This window comes from Schistocerca cancellata, chromosome 2 (genome assembly GCF_023864275.1).
Source record: "Schistocerca cancellata isolate TAMUIC-IGC-003103 chromosome 2, iqSchCanc2.1, whole genome shotgun sequence".
Taxonomy (NCBI): domain Eukaryota; kingdom Metazoa; phylum Arthropoda; class Insecta; order Orthoptera; family Acrididae; genus Schistocerca; species Schistocerca cancellata.
Window position 1 is genome coordinate 740,923,562 of NC_064627.1, and position 16,383 is coordinate 740,939,944.

The 16,383-nt window shown below is 37.6% G+C and overlaps 1 protein-coding gene across 4 annotated transcripts in view; it reads right to left on the reverse strand.

The window, feature by feature from the left end:
* Positions 1-16,383, reverse strand: part of LOC126162537 (transmembrane protein 94) — a 501,552-nt gene that overhangs the window by 391,057 nt on the left and 94,112 nt on the right. For all 4 annotated transcript variants that reach the window (XM_049919114.1, XM_049919113.1, XM_049919112.1 and 1 more), the window contains one exon: positions 13,756-13,959. In XM_049919114.1, the coding sequence (XP_049775071.1) occupies positions 13,756-13,959 (204 nt within the window). The remainder of the gene's footprint in view (positions 1-13,755; positions 13,960-16,383) is intronic.

Here is a 16,383-nt window from a genome sequence, read left to right on the forward strand (position 1 = left end):
AAGATTGGATTAACTTTTTAGTGCATTCCAGGTCCATAGGATGGATTATCTTCATCCTCTGCAAACTCCTCCTCCAGCTTCCTCTTGTTCCTCCTCCTGTTTACTCTTGCTTGTATTTCTAGACTCTTTACAGACCTGTCTGCAGCCCGAAGGGGTTCCTTGTCTAAAGCAAGCATCGCTCGTATCATGTTAGAACCTATCTTCATTCCTATATTTCTAAATACCTTGCACCTTACAATGTTGCCATCATTGAAAGTCGCAACAGCATCATACACACCAAAGTGAAGTGTTTCTATTCCAACAAATACAGTCTTGGGGATTATGGAGAGTTCCAGACCAACTTCACTACAATGAATACATCTTACACAGTTTGAAAAAATTCCTTTGAGAACCGACATATCAAATATTTCATTCACATCCGATTCGCCCATAAAACATTCATAGTTTTCACTCATTGAACCAAGCTTCTTCTGCGAAGTATTTTCTTTCCCACTTTGACTGCTATGGGCAGGTGTACTTGAGAGGTTAGGTTCACTCACTTGGTTATCGTCTTTATTGTTTACAGTAATAACACATACCTTTGGCTTTCCAACATTTCTCCTTTGCTTAAAAGCCTTCAGAGGATTTCTAATAACTTTACCTTTACTCATTATTATACTTCAACAAAACAGAGACTCAAGAAACAGAATTAATTACGAATATTTTCGAGATAACGACAGAGTAAATAAACATGAAACAATCGACAATCACACCAGCGATATATATTGAACCATCACAGGTTAGCCACAACACATACTTTATCTCACATCACTAAAATGTACCTGATGAACACGGACGTTAATAATTACACCATTTGACAGCAGTTTAACGGCGCCACAGTGGGTCATGCCCATGTACAACACATTTCAAAAAAAATTTAAAAATAGTTGTAGTCTTCGGAATTGAATAAATTATATATCTATTAAAAGGTAATAGTCTGCAGATCCAGAAAACGCAAAAAAGTAAAAATTGAACTTTTCATGATTTTGAGCCTTTCCGGAGCCCCTTAAGGTATTTCATAAAATTGCAACTTTCTTGTTAACAACACAAACACTGCAATATCATTTGTGATAAGTATTCTCCACTAATGAGTATGAAGAAGCCACATGACCTCATTTCACATAGGGAAGACTCTTTTTGCTTACACCCCAATGGTAAAGTAGTTTCATCCATAATTTAGAAGGAATTAAGGGGGCCAACTCATATCATCACTCATACACCAGATACATGTAAGAAAAAGGCTACATTGGAAAATTCAGAAGTTTTGTGAAAATAGGGTACAAAAATATAAACACAACAAAACTGAAAAAAAGAAGCAAATCTGTGATTGTAATACATTGTTATTCAATTATCATCATTTACACAAGCAATCACAGGTGAAATTTTTTGGGCACATTAGTGTTGTATGGTGACTGCCTCAACAGCAAAAGTGTTCTACGCAGTCTACTACTACTACCCACCACAACCCCACCAATGGAAAGATTTACTGCAAACTGTGGTGATACTGCTCCTTTTTATGTGGTTTTCTTATATTTCAGTTCTCTACTTGTTACTTAAATTTGAATAATATTAAGAAACATTTGTTATTTGTTTCTTGGCAATGTAAAAATTACCTGATATTTTTATAAACAAAATATGTGTACATACTGACGTGACTTTTGTTCACATGATAAATACTGTGTTTATAGGAGACTCAAGAAAATATTAATTATCACCATTTCAAATTTTTAATTCTATTGAATAAAATACAAAAACCACAAGCACAGGATAGTGACACTTCAGTTCAAAAAGTTAAACCTGTGAATAAGTGAAACATTTGCAAGAGAAAAAGGGAGAAGAGGGGGAGGGAGGGTAGTCACTTAACAGTACATTTTTGTGTCATAGCCAACAGCCAATCCTAATTTCTCTTGTTGACTGTCTACCTCTTCCAGTATTCATTATCATAGTTTTTACCATCATGTTCCCTCTTACTCATTTTTCAATTTTGTATTTTTCTTTTTATGTTCACAATAATTTGTTTCCCTATTTCTGGATATTTTACATTCTCATTTTTTGTTCTAGTTTTGGCCTATAGCATCCATATTGTAGCGGTACTTTGAATTTCACCGCGCTACACTCGTTCCCTCAGATAAAAAATATCCCGTCGCAGCGGTATGAGCGCTCGACGGCAGAGAAACTACTAAAATTGTAACTTTTTTTTTGTTTTCTATTCGTTTCTTGGTTGTCTCTTGATAGCCGGAGCTGAAGGCAGACGTGATCTGATGAAGACGTTAAAAAAAACTTATTAGCTAGTCTTGATCTGATTTTAATGTGTAGACATGTTGTGGAAGTTGTTAAGAAATTCGGAGGATGGAAGTAGCAAAGTAAATTAAATTGCATACAGTATCAAGATGATTTTAATTGGTATAAATTAGTGATTCCTGGACTATTGCAAGATTTTGGAGCAGACTTTTCACGCAGAAATGAAGGAGATTTTTGAAGACCTGGACGCCGCCCGAAAGAAGACAAGTTAACCTGGTAAAGGATGATCTCTCATCTACGCCACTTCCCCCTGTCAGTTACATTTTGTTATTCTCTGTTTCTTTTCAGTAAGATTTGTAGTGGAAATTGGTTTAACTTTTGCTCAAAAACGCCACAAGGACCACCCCAACTATAGCTTTTCTGTAATACGAAGTCCGATTTGCATTTCATTCTTTCCTTTTTTCACTGTCATTTACGATTTTAAAACTCCCTTTTTATTCACCACTTCTTCCCACATTTTCAACCTTTTTTTCTTTTTCTTTTCTTCTCTCTTTTCTTTTTTTATTAACCACTACAACTTTTCTTGATATTTTACATTCTCATTTTTTGTTCTAGTTTTGGCCTATAGCATCCATATCTCTGTGATGCTGATTTCCATATGTGTTGATTCTAAATTGTCATATTCTTAAATTTCATCAGTTAATTCAGAGTGAGAGGACCTAATAAACAGATGTTGCTAACTGACAGGTTACACATGAAATCTAGGCTGAAATAAATGCACTTGGATCAAATGTGGGAAAAAATTGACCGAAGTCCATAGCAGAATGATAAAACGCATAGGCTGGGAAGGAAGAAGGGGCCAACACAACAATAAAAAGGCAATATGCTTGTGTGGGCAAGAAATTATATGAATAATATGGAGGGTACGAGAGAATGATAATGTATGATTATGAGTGGCCACTGACTTCATTATGGAATATCATCCTAGTTAGTACAAATGTATTTGAAATGTAAGCTTTTCAATTTAGTCTTTATCTAACTGTGCTTAAATTTCACCCAGGGTCTACCTTACCCTGCTCAGCATTGGTGAATACGTTATATGTATGAGCCATGGTGCAGCTTGCGTTGGTTCTATTTGTCGGTTTCCACCCTCTCTTGGAGGCCAGATGATATCGTTTAGTTCACATGGTTGCAGTTGTTTGTCTTCTCCTCGTGTTGACTGGTGCCACTCGGTTTCGCAAACATGTCCTGTCCGCTAGTGGCAGCAGCAGCGGTTATTGGTATGTAGTAACTGTTGCCCTATCTTTGGGGCGACATTGTCGTTTTTCTGGGCATGTGAGTGTGCCAGTGCGGTTGGGGACTCAGGGGGACCCAGGTCCGCGCAGTGCCAGAATGTGCAGGGACTGCTGGCGGCACACATGGATTGCCACATGGAGGGCTGTGGTCATGAGGGTGGACGACCTCATCGTAAGCCGCATCCAGCAAGCTCTAAGATGAGTGCATTTCAATCCACATAGAGAAACCTCCACTATTGTGATATCTAGCGATTCTCTAGTGACTTGGGTTCGTGCTGCTGCTCGTAGTGTCGCTGAGGCGAAAAGCAGCGAGTCGAGTGCTTGGGGAAGGAGGATCTGATTAGCTTTCCTTGACTTCTTATTACTATTTACTGCTTTCAACTTGTTATGTTCAACCAGCGGTAATTTATCTTGCCTGATGGCCACTAACGCCCCAGTTACCTGCCCTGGGGGGTAAGTGTATGTAGAGGCAGTGTACGTTTGCTCGCCTTGCCACTGCTGTCCAGTAAGGCATGTAGTTTTGACAGCTCTCTTGACTGTAGGCTGGTTGGTGATTCTTCAACTCTGGTGGTAGTGACTACTGATTCCTTTCTCGGTCCGAGCGCTCTAAGCACAGTATTCTGAGGAGTGCAGACTGCCGATTCTGGTTTTGGCGTATTGTTCCATCATTGCATTTGGTTTATCGGACGTCAGGTAGCTTCGGCAAGATTATCATTAGTCATTTCTTAGACTGCCACTAGTCTGAAATACCATCTTGTGAAGTGAATGCAACTCTTGGTTGCCTATCTCATTGCTTGCGAAAGTGTTTGTTGTCGAACCTTCTCAGAGGTCGATTCCTGGAGCACCGTCTGTGGCCCTTTGGTTCTTGTAAGACGTGTGTTCTAAAAGGAGGCCTGATGGCCAGTAGTTCAGCATAACGCTCCTTCAGTCCACACCTTCTGCAGGTATTATCTGCTTCAGTACCCTTTAAGAAACTTATGTACTGGTCCTTGTGTTTTATTATTGTATTATTTATTACAATACCTTTTAATGCCTACATTAAAGATTATATATGTCTAGTTAATAGTTCTAGTCACCTTCTGGAATAAATCTAACAGTGTAGTGTTCAGTGGATGTTAAGGGTGGATGTTACAAAGTTTACCATCATCTTATTTCACCTGTTTGGTGATCAGTTGCTTGTTTTTTTTTTTCTCTCTTTTTTTTCTCTTTTTATTAATGTTTGCTATTGTATATGCTGTTTTACAGCAGGTTTCAAAATTTTTTATACTATTACTGTTCCTGACATGTAAGGCCTTCACTCATGATTGTGGTCACTTGCTTTAAAATTCTAATTTGGTATTTGTATTTACACAGTAAGCCTTTAAAACCTTATTTAATGCCATTCCTTGTGTCAGATGTCTTCTGCTGTGTTTGTGGCAACTTGCCTTTAATATTTAAATGCCTGTAATTTGTAAGTTGCACCGAGTTTTAAACAATTCTTAATTTATTGTCATTCCTGGTGTGTAAGGCCTTCCGTCCAGATCACAGTGGCTTGCTTTTAAAACATTATCTGCTGTATCTGTATTTAATGGTGATTTGCTAAATTGTAACTCTCTGAAAACACTATTATTTACACAGCTGTTTATTCCTTCATTAATAACATGTGGTATTTTTATTTATTGTTGAGTCTGGAATTACTGGTTTAAAATAAATTGTGTGTAACTGTAAAAGGCAACCAATAGTAACTGATTACGGCCCCATCCACAATCGTAACCGAATCCTGCCTTCCCTTGACTACCAGGTTTCAATGTATTATAGGGCACAGGAACATTCTGCAACTGATATAAGATGACATCTAGGTACCAATAGCGTTGAAGACAAATGTAGCCTGTACCTTGGCCTCCAAGGTCACCTAACCTCAATCCTTTGGAATTTTCTGTCTCGAGTCATCTCAAAAGTTAAGTGTACAGCACTCTCATTGACACAGTTGAAGAACTCAAACAGCAGATTGTACAGTCTTAAGATTTACAGAATGATACAGGGATGTTTGAAATAAATCATAAATCTGCAGAGATGGGTACAGTTTTGCATCCAAATGTGAAGATGACACCTGGAGCATCTTCTTTAGAAGGTAGGAGTTTACAGCAATGGTAACATGTAACATGCCAAAGTGGTAATGTATTTCTTGAGGATATATACCTCAAGTGAAATCTGAGCCTAATGACATAGAGACTTAATCAGACACCTCTGGCACCCCACTCAGCTTGATGCCCCAAGTGGCCACTCAGGCCCTTGGACCTTAAATCAGTCCTGTCCCTACCTCCTTTCATGAAAAATATGTGGGAGGACAAACTGTTAGTTAACCACTATTTAAGCTTGAATTTCCCCAATTGCAGTGTCATTATCATTTCATGATATGCATGTAAGAAGTAATATACTACTTGACCCTTCTTGGAACATTTGCTCTCCAGAACTCTTACAGTTTACCCTCTAATTTTTCAAATATTTATCTTCCACATTCTTCTGGGAAGGGGTGGGGAGGTGAACTGAATTACTTAGTCAGTTACACATTCCCTAGATCATCTGAACAATTTTTATTGAAATTATGTGGAACAAGTCAGTTTATATGATATTGTACATGTGTGTTAATATTAATGAACATATTTTTTTAGTCCTACTCAGGCTACTACATTTAAAAATTAATTGTCTTTTTTTATAGGATTCTAATTTTTAAATAAAACCTTGGCCATGGAATTCAAGTAGTTATCCAGGAGATATGATTTTACATTAGATTTGTGATATGAATTGAGGTATTTAATTTATATGCCTTTATTTCTACTCCGACTGTTCCTGTTCTTCCAGCTGGTATGTGATACTACTGTTCTGCCTCAAATACTGATTGTATTCATGAATGATTTTCATTTGTGATTGTATTGTTCTCAACACAAAAGGAAAGGGGACTGCTTGTATTCCCATGGAAAGTATTTGTCATGGTGTATAAGTGCACAGCTAAATTTTTTACCTTGAACTATTCTACAACAACTCTCCTACATATAATCCTTGAAAAAGGGATGTGTTTGATTGTTTTTCGATAATGATTAAGTTGCTTCACAATGAAGTGTTCACTATGATGAAACTTTGTAACAAGTGAAAAGTGTGTCATATCAATCCTTTACTTTCCACATGCAACAATCTTGGCAACGGGGCATCTAAGCATGGCCATAGCTCACTCAGTTTCATTATAGCACACACTCTGCTGCAGAGTAAAAAATAATTCTTGAATAATTCCAGCTAGGCATGGATGACAGCTGCGAAACTTGGAAGAGTAGGAAAGAGGTTGTAGCAGACTGAAGCTTTGAGTCAGGCTGTTAATAGCTTCCTTGGTAAGAGCAATGCCTTTGAAAATTAAATTTCTGGGAATCCCTATCTAGTACACAATTTTAATTTGTTGGAGATATGCTTTACAATGGACACTTCACTGGAAGTAAGATTCATTTCAATAAGGGGAAAAAATGCTAGAATATCATGACACACCACATACACGAAAGGAACAATGTGAAAATAAATATCTGTCACGCTTTAATGGGGAGCTATGGGAAATAACAGATCAACTGACCATACTCCAACTCACTTAACCTCACATATCCATTTCTCATCAACCTCAAGTTAATAAGCTAAAGAACAGTACTCCTAAAAAATTTTATGTTACCCTCGTGAGAAACAGATGAAAGTAAAGTCGTAATCCTTAGACATACAAAATTACCCTAAGAAGCAAGAAAATGTGCCTTACTGAATACAGAAGACAGTCAATACATAGAGTAAAAGAAACTTCCAGTAGAATCTTTGTTTTTATCTCCAAGAGAGACATGAAAATTTAATGTATGTCTTACTACACAACTGCAGCTGCAAACCACTATTCTGGCAACTTATTAATTTATAATCTGTTGTACTGCTGTTTTAATTAATGTTCAACTTTTTACAGCATTACACAATGGAAAACCCAGGACGGAATAATGACAATATTATGAAGAAGATAGATTGCTACTCACAATATAGCAGAGATGTTAAGTCACAGACAGCCACAACAAAAAAGACTGTCAAACAAGTAAGCTTTTGGCCAGAAAGGCCTTCATCTGAATTGGACAACATATGCATACTCTCAGGAGTCTGGTCTCGGCAGCCAAAGACTGCGTTCTTGTGTGTGTGTGTGTGTGTGTGTGTGTGTGTGTGTGTGTGTGTGTGTGTGTCTGCACGGGTGCACGCGTATGCGTGCGCGCCTGTGAGTGTGTTGTCTAATTCAGGTCTAATTTGGTCAAAAGCTTACTTGTTTGACAGTCTTTTTGTTATGCCTCTTTGCTACTCAACATCTCCAATATATGGTGAGTAGCACTCTATCTTTCCCACAATATTTTTTACAGCATTATATATTTTCCCCTCTCTTCTCTTTAAATTTCCACGATAAACCTCAAGTTCCAAAAGATCAACAACAAATTCATTTGTATCTCTACTGCATTTGAAAAACTTTATATAATTTAAAATCATTTTTGACACCAAGTACACAAACATTGCACTAGAATTAAGATTTTTTTCATAATTCCACAAATATATTGTGGGAAGAATGACTGTTTATTGTCACTGATTAAGCTGATATTGGTGAAATTATATCTGTATGACACCTACAACAGGCATAGTATGATGATGATGATGATGATGATGATGATGATGAGGTCCCATACTCCAAGGAGCATAGGGGACGGGCACTGCCGACTAGGCACGGGCACTGCCGACTAGGCAAGGTCCTAATGTAGGTGGTTTGCCATTGCCTTCCTCTGACCGTAATGGGGAAGAATGATGATGAGATGATGATGATGATGATGAACACAACACAACAACACCCAGTCATCTCGAGGCAGGGAAAATCCCTAACTCCGCTGGGAATCGAACCCAGGACCCCATGCGCGGGAAGTGAGAATGCTACCGCAAGACTACGAGCTGTGAACACAGGCATAGTATGTAGGGGACGAAAGAACAGGAACATCTGGAACCTAGTTCCTGGAATTTTAACCCTTGAGCGAGCATGCTGTTTTTCGTAGCAAGAGCAGGCACATGGTATACTTTGTACACATGTAAAAAAAATAGCTATCTTTATTTTGTCAAGGTAAATATGTATGAGAAAAATCACAGTTTACACTTAGTTTAATCGGACAATGGTAAAATAAACTTAAATTACAAGGGCTAAATCCTGTTTAATTAAACAATAATAAAATAAACTTTCATTATATCACTCTGTTGACATGTACAAGTGTTAACCCACAGTAATAACCAACTCTAAGCATTAAACAACACATTTGTGTTAGATCCCTGCCAACCGTTTATTTATATCACAGATAACTTCCTCTCTGTGGGATTGTGCTGTTAGCTCAGAATCTGGGTCATTTTCTTGCACAGATTGAAAATTTTTTCTCACCAAGCTTGCTGTTCATTTTATATTACTGTTGCTCACTTGGATGTATGATGACACAACTTATCACTGTGTTAGTCGAATCAGTAATGAAAGAATAGGTATGGACTCGGAACTGTGAAACAACTATGGAATGTTATAAGACAATGTTATTTATGATTGGCACTCTTTATACACAAGTGCACCTGCTCGAGGGTTAAAGCAGATTTTCACATGGTTTGAAGTATTCAGTACTAACCCAGATTTTTTAGCACACCTGTGTGAGTAAAACAAGCCTATGAAAGCCCTTCTATATTTGTATGTGATGTTCCCTGTTAATTTAACATGATGTGGATCGCACACATCGTAACAATTTTTAAGTGCTCCATAGCCACTCACTCTGATAGAGAAATACTACTAATATAAAAGTACATATCCTTGGTATCGCAAAACAGCTTAAATCACTTAATAAGGGCAAGGCTTCTGGTCCAGATTGTATACCAGTCAGGTTCCTCTCAGAGTATGCTGATACAATAGATCCATATTTAGCAGTTATATACAACTTTTCACTCCCAGAAAGATCCATACCTATAGAAGGGAAAATTGCTCAAGTCACACCAATACCCAAAAAGGGAAGTAGGAATAATCCATTGAATTACAAGCCCATATCACTAACATCAATATGCTATATTTGAAGTACCTCGAAGAAAACAATTTATTGCCACATAGTAAGCACCGGTTCAGAAAATATCGTTTTTGCGAAACACAACTAGCTCTTTACACTCATGAAGTAATGAGTGTTATTGACAGGGGATTTCAAATTGATTCCATGTTTTTTGATTTCCAGAAGGTTTTTGACACCATTCCTCAAAAGCGTCTTCCTTCCAAACTGCGTGCCTATGGAATATCGCCTCAGCTGTGCAACTGGATTCATGATTTCCTGTCAGAAAGGTCACAGTTCATAGTAATAGACGTAAAGTCACTGAGTAAAACAGAAGTAATATATAGCATTCCCCAAAGAAGGGTTATAGGCCCTCTATTGTTCCTGATCTATATTAACGATATAGGAGCAATCTTAGGAGCCATCTTGGATTGTTTGCAGATGATGCTGTCATTTACTGTCTTGTTAAGTCATCAGATGACCAAAACAAATTGAAAAATAATTTAGATAAGATATTTGTATGGTGTGAAAAGTGGCAATTGACCCTGAATAAAGAAAAGTGTTAAGTTATTCAAACGAGTACTAAAAGAAATCCACTAAATTTCAATTATTCGATAAGTCTCACAAATCTGAAGGCTGTAAATTCAACTAAATACTTAGGGATTACAATTACAAATAACCTAAATTGGAACGATCACATAGATAATGTTGTGGGTAGAGCAAACCAAAGACTGCAATCATTGGCAGGACACTTAGAAGGTGCAACAGGTCTACTAAAGAGATTGCTTACACCACACTTGTCTTTCCCTATTCTGGAGTATTGCTCTGTGGTGTGGGATCCACATCAGATGGGACTGACGGATGACATCAAAAAAGTAAAAAGAAGGGCAGCTCATTCTGTATTATCATGAAATAAGGGAGATAGTGCCAAAGACATGATACGTGAATTGGAGTGGAAATCATTAAAACAAAGGCATTTTTCATTGCGACGGGATCTTCTCATGAAATTTCAATCACCAGTTTTCCCATCCAATTGTGAAAACTTTCTGTTGGCACCCACCTACATATGGAGAAATAATCATCACAATAAAATAAGAGAAATCAGGGCTCACACAGAAAAATTTAAGTGCTCGTTTTTACCACGCACCATTTGAGTGTGGGATGGCAGAGAAGGAGCTTGAAGGTGGTTCATTGAACCCTCTGCTAGGCACTTTATTGTGAATGGCAGAGTAATCACGTAGATGTAGATGTAGAATTTATGCCCTGTTGTTAACACGAAGTGTTACGAAAATAATGGTTGCAGAAAGAGACAGGGGGGGGGGGGAGGGAGAAAAAAAGAAAATAAGTTATTACCAGTATTAGTTATTAATTTTTCGTTATTTATTTAGTTCACCTTTGTCATCATTGATAGGATACTGGGAAATGAAATATACAAATAAGTGAAATACAAAAGGTCACACATCTGTTTGACCCATAGGGGAGTGTCTAGGAAATGCAGAAAAACTTTAACTGTTTGATGCTTCAAGATAGATGCAAACAGTCCCATGGCAGCCTAGTTACGAAGTTTCAAGAACCACCTTTAAGTGAGGAATCCAAAAAATACTGCAACCCTCTATGTATTGTTCCCATAGGGGCTCGAAGACAGAAGTAGCCTAATTATAGCACACACTGAGTTATTTAAGATCCATTTTTCCAGCACTCTATACATGAATAGAACAGGAAGAAGCCCTTGAAAAGTGGCACAATGGGAAGTACCCTCTGTCACATTCTTCATGATGGTTTGCAGAGTATGAATGTATGTGTCAGTGTAGCGGTAGATGTAGATCAGTCATCTAGCATCTGTTGCTGGATGAAGGCCTCCCACATGGTATTCCTGCATGCTTCCTAATGTCAAGAATCTGCCTTCCATTAGGGTGTCATCTCAGTTTCCTATTTTCTCCAGGAATTCATCACTTAACATACTTGGCCCACCTACCATCCATTTACCTGGTTACATGAGCTGCCAACTTCCATTTCCAACTGCATCACATTCATTTTTACATCTTCCACTCCGTTCTGCTTCTCTGTCTCCTAATAACTCCCAAAATGTTTCTCCCCATTAGTTGCTAAGTCTCCAGAGTTTTTAATTGTTTTTACATTACACGTATATGTTTCTCTGTCAGAAGTTCAAATCTGTTAATACAAACTGAATGTAATTCTTCCATTTCAGACATTATTTTTTCCTTTATTTTCACTGTGTACTGTGAGTGTTCTCTTACAGATAAAATCTATGGCCACAGAAAGTGCAATTTATTGACAGTTTAAAATGTTGGAATAAGGTATTTGACTGTTTTGTGGAAAACATTTTAAATGTTTAATTATGTCATTTTATGCACATAACATGCTTATTTCCTCGTGAATTTCAGTATTAAAAAAATACAGAAATGAAATTCATTGAAGGCCCACTATAATGATCCATTTGAGTTAGCACACTGCTTCTACCGTCATAAAGCTCATTCACAGTGATATGTTGCTTCGGAATTTACTTTTCAGAAAATGGGTTATAAATGTTATGAAGTATGATACTGTACAAATACATCTACTAAAACTAAAAAAAATTGGTTTTGAATGTTCAAAAAAGTGAAAATATGCGTAAAATGTGGTTTCAGCTCAATTGTAGAGGCCCAAATGAGACAAGCATTACAATTTGTGTGTACAATTACAGTACTAAATCTGACAACATCGGCTAGTAACACAAAGACAGTTTAAAGAAATTGAAAGTGTCTTCCTGGTGATTAATGAAATAAGAAAGAAAAGAAGTTTTTTATAAAACCTTTCACTGTCTTCTATAAATTTTGAGAACAGTAGCACCACAACTATATTTATTTAAAAAGACAGACAGATATTTTATATATCCATTAGCTTATATTGGCACAAACATGTGGAATGAATCAAAACATTTTATTTACTTTTAAATGAGTGTCATGTACAGTCACATAGAGAGATAAAAAAGGAACTTATTTTCAGTTACAGAACATAGTTCAGATACTGCATAACATTAGGTTTATTTAATCAACCAAAGTGAATCTTTCATAAATTGTTTTCAATGCATATAATTTTGTAAAAAAAATGCAGACCCAAAAGTCTCAGCATATATATATATATATCTCCAAAATGATGGGATCAAATGTAAAGTAAGCCATAAATGAGGGGGAAAAAAGAGCATGAATTTATAAGACTAACTAGTCAATGAATGAATGCAAGTTTTATGTTCTGGCTAGATGAATATATAAAACACTAGAAAATATGGAATCAAAAATGGCTCATTGTTTACAGAAGACTAAATTATAGAGGAAAGTGTGGTATGATATAATGATTAACCTGGATACTCAGTCTTTTTAGAATGAATAAAATAAAAATCATTTTAAAAAGAGATATACATTCATCTTGATATGGAAATTCAAACAGTGATCATCAGTTTAAAATAATACAAAAGCCAAAAGCACAGAATGAAGAGGTTGCACAGGGGAAATCTTCACATTCACAAACTTGAAGAGAAGGAAGCAGAGAGCAGAGTTAAACCTCACCTCCCCCCCCCCCCCCCCCACACACACACACACACACGTTCACAAGCTGATCCAACCACATCCAATGTCATTTTCATCCAACCACATTCAGTGCCATTTTTCACAAGGCAAGTATGGACTACAAGTCATACCAGTCTTCTACAGACTCTATAAGAGGGAATACTAGTAGCCACAATTTATGTGAGGAACATGAAGAAATGTCACATTATCAGTACTTCCATCATTCATCTGGAACATGAGAACAGTTTACCTGCAGGTAATTGACTTCAAACACTGTAAGACACAATACGCCATATATCAATAAAACACGCACCAACCTTGTCACTTACTTGCTTGTTGTATATATCCTCCACAAAATTATACTTAGTAAAACTGATTTCATCATTACATATGCTGAACATTCAGTGTTAAATACATACAAAGGCCTTCACATGGCCTCAAATCACATCACTGTGATGGTATGTCAACTTAGTACATGGGGTGGTACACAAAACAAAGATTAAAAATGAGCATGTTTTTGTCTTCAAAACATACCTGTTTGATATTTGCATGGAGTATGGCATGGATGCGAGCAGTGCCAACACACGTAAGCAACAGCCATGCTGCAGGGAAAACCAGTGGCAAAAATGGGAGAGAAACACTCACGAGTTGAGTAAGGAACATTTCTGGCCATGGGCCTGCTCCTGCCCAAGGATGTAGATAAACATATCGAAGACAACTGACCGCCAATGTGCATCCCTGAAATATTCCAGATTATATCATTGCTATAACAGAAATTGAAACTGTATGATGAAAATAGAAATATGTAATACATAATGTAATTTTGGGTATTATATGAATCATGGATAAATGTTTTCACCCAACAAAAAGGAGTGATTAAAATACATATGATAAGAAAAATATGATTGGGTGATCTACAGATAAATCAATTACAATTATGTGAATCTAAAATTATGAATTCAATTTAAAAATTTAGGAAATGAAATAATTTCTTTTACTCCAAATAAGAGTATTTGCTATAGTGAAACATTAGTGCCAAGACATAAGAAATTTTATACTGGTTCACATATCTTTATGTCCAGCATGCATTCCTCATATACTAACTTAGTTTGATAGCATCCCCTAACTCTCCTGCCAACCTCTACAAAATTATTCTGCCAAATCCACAGAACTTAGTAGCTCTCAAGGAACACACTGATGACAAGTTAAAATATGATACACCTCATGACCTGAATGTGAATACTTGTCTTCAATATCAACTGTTATGGTAAATTCGACATCTCTTAACACAGAGCTGCTAGCTTTCCATGGTAAACAGAAGATACTCAATGAAGTTTGTAAAGGAAAGAAGATGGCATTAGTACACATTTTGAAAACACCTGCCTTATGAACAAAAAATTAAAACAAAGAAATCAAAAGTTGGACCATCTGGTCTTACACATATCTATACATTGTACAATGACCACACATGGAAAGTGATTAAACATTATGGAGGAACAACATTAAGTAGTTTTGTTTTTCTCAAGCCACCATTCATTTGGGGGGTTAAAGGAGTATTTTGTTGGTAATTTACATTTTTTTCCTTGATGGTGATTTTGCTGACAATAGCTGGCACTCTTTCATGTGACCTACATGCAAAACCAGCCTACACTTCAGGACAGAGATGTTTAAATCCAGTAAAGGTTGCTGACGGGGGTAAACTTTTCACGTAACACCTGTAGGCAACCAATAGAAAGCACGGACAGAATCACAGGCTATACACAGAGACACAGCTAGCGCAGCAAGTACGATACACGCTCTCTCGCTCTCTCTCTCTCTCTCTCTCTCTCTCTCTCTCTCTCTCTCTCTATTGCTTACTTGCTGCCTGGTGCTCACTGCATCAACACATACCACTTTGAGCACTGAGCAAAGTCCACTATACCACGCCGTACAAAGCTGCGCACTATCCAGAGGCACACAGCGTGGGCATTGTGCCGTGAGTTAAACATGTCATGGAATCTGCAGCTTGCTGACCATATGTGCATTACATGTAGCCTGCACCTGCTATGATGGACCAAGCTCAAAGGTATGCTGTTTACGGTCCGTGTGTCCTGCTGCCACCCAGAGGTTCCGACAAACCACCAACTGCCGCAGCCTGTTTCCTAACAAGCTCTGAACACTGTTGGACATGTTGGTTGTTTCCAACCTGCAGGCTGCATTCACTGATCATACGCCACCCATTCATAAGTGCACTCCCCACTTGTGGCTGCCTTATCTAGCCATTCCGAGTTCAAATGTGGGGGCCACAGTGCACCTTGCTGCCACTGCAGCTAGCTGCCTGCATGCACTGTTGCTGCCACTGCCTTTCGCATGTCGCGTCACACTGTGCCGATAAGTATATTTGAATTTTTTTAATGCACAAAATGCCCTCCACATATTTGTAGGCAACGAATGGAGCAGAAGGTGGTGGTAGGGACTCCGTTCCGGCTTAGTGGGAGCAACTTATGTTATGAAATCAGGAATTAGAGGAATGATTATGAGCAAGACAAGAGTTGCCGCCTGCTTACAACGTTGACCTGAGTATGCAAATGACCACTGATGGGCTAATACTTTCAGGGAAGTCCTTCCTGTTGTGTCACAAACAAATCTGATGAGCAGTTTCCCTGCAGTAAATTTCATTCCCTCTTTCTTCACAAAACCCACTGAAAATGTGAACAACTTTACAAACGTTCACGATGTTGGTCAAATGGGTTCATGGCGAGATGACTTTCAGTTAAGCTGTCGGGAGCCTCCCATACATAGATGGACTCAATGGAAAATTTAAAGAGTGCTAACAGGTTTGAGGTATTAGCTAATAAGTTAACAGAGAGATATTCAGACAAGAGAGGTGTACAATGAGGTAACAAAAGTCATGGGATAGTGAAATGCACATATACAGATGGTGGTGATATCGCGTACACAAGGCATAAAGGCAGTGCATTGGCAGAGCTGTCATTTATTCTCTGGTGATTCATGTGAAAAGATTTCTGATATTGTTGTGGCAGGACAATGGGAATTAACAGACTCTGAATGTGGATTGGTAGTTGGAGCTGGATGCATGGGACTTTCCATTTCAGAAAATGTTAGGGAATTCAATATTCTAAGACCCACAATGTCAAGAGTGTACCAAGAAAACCAGATTTC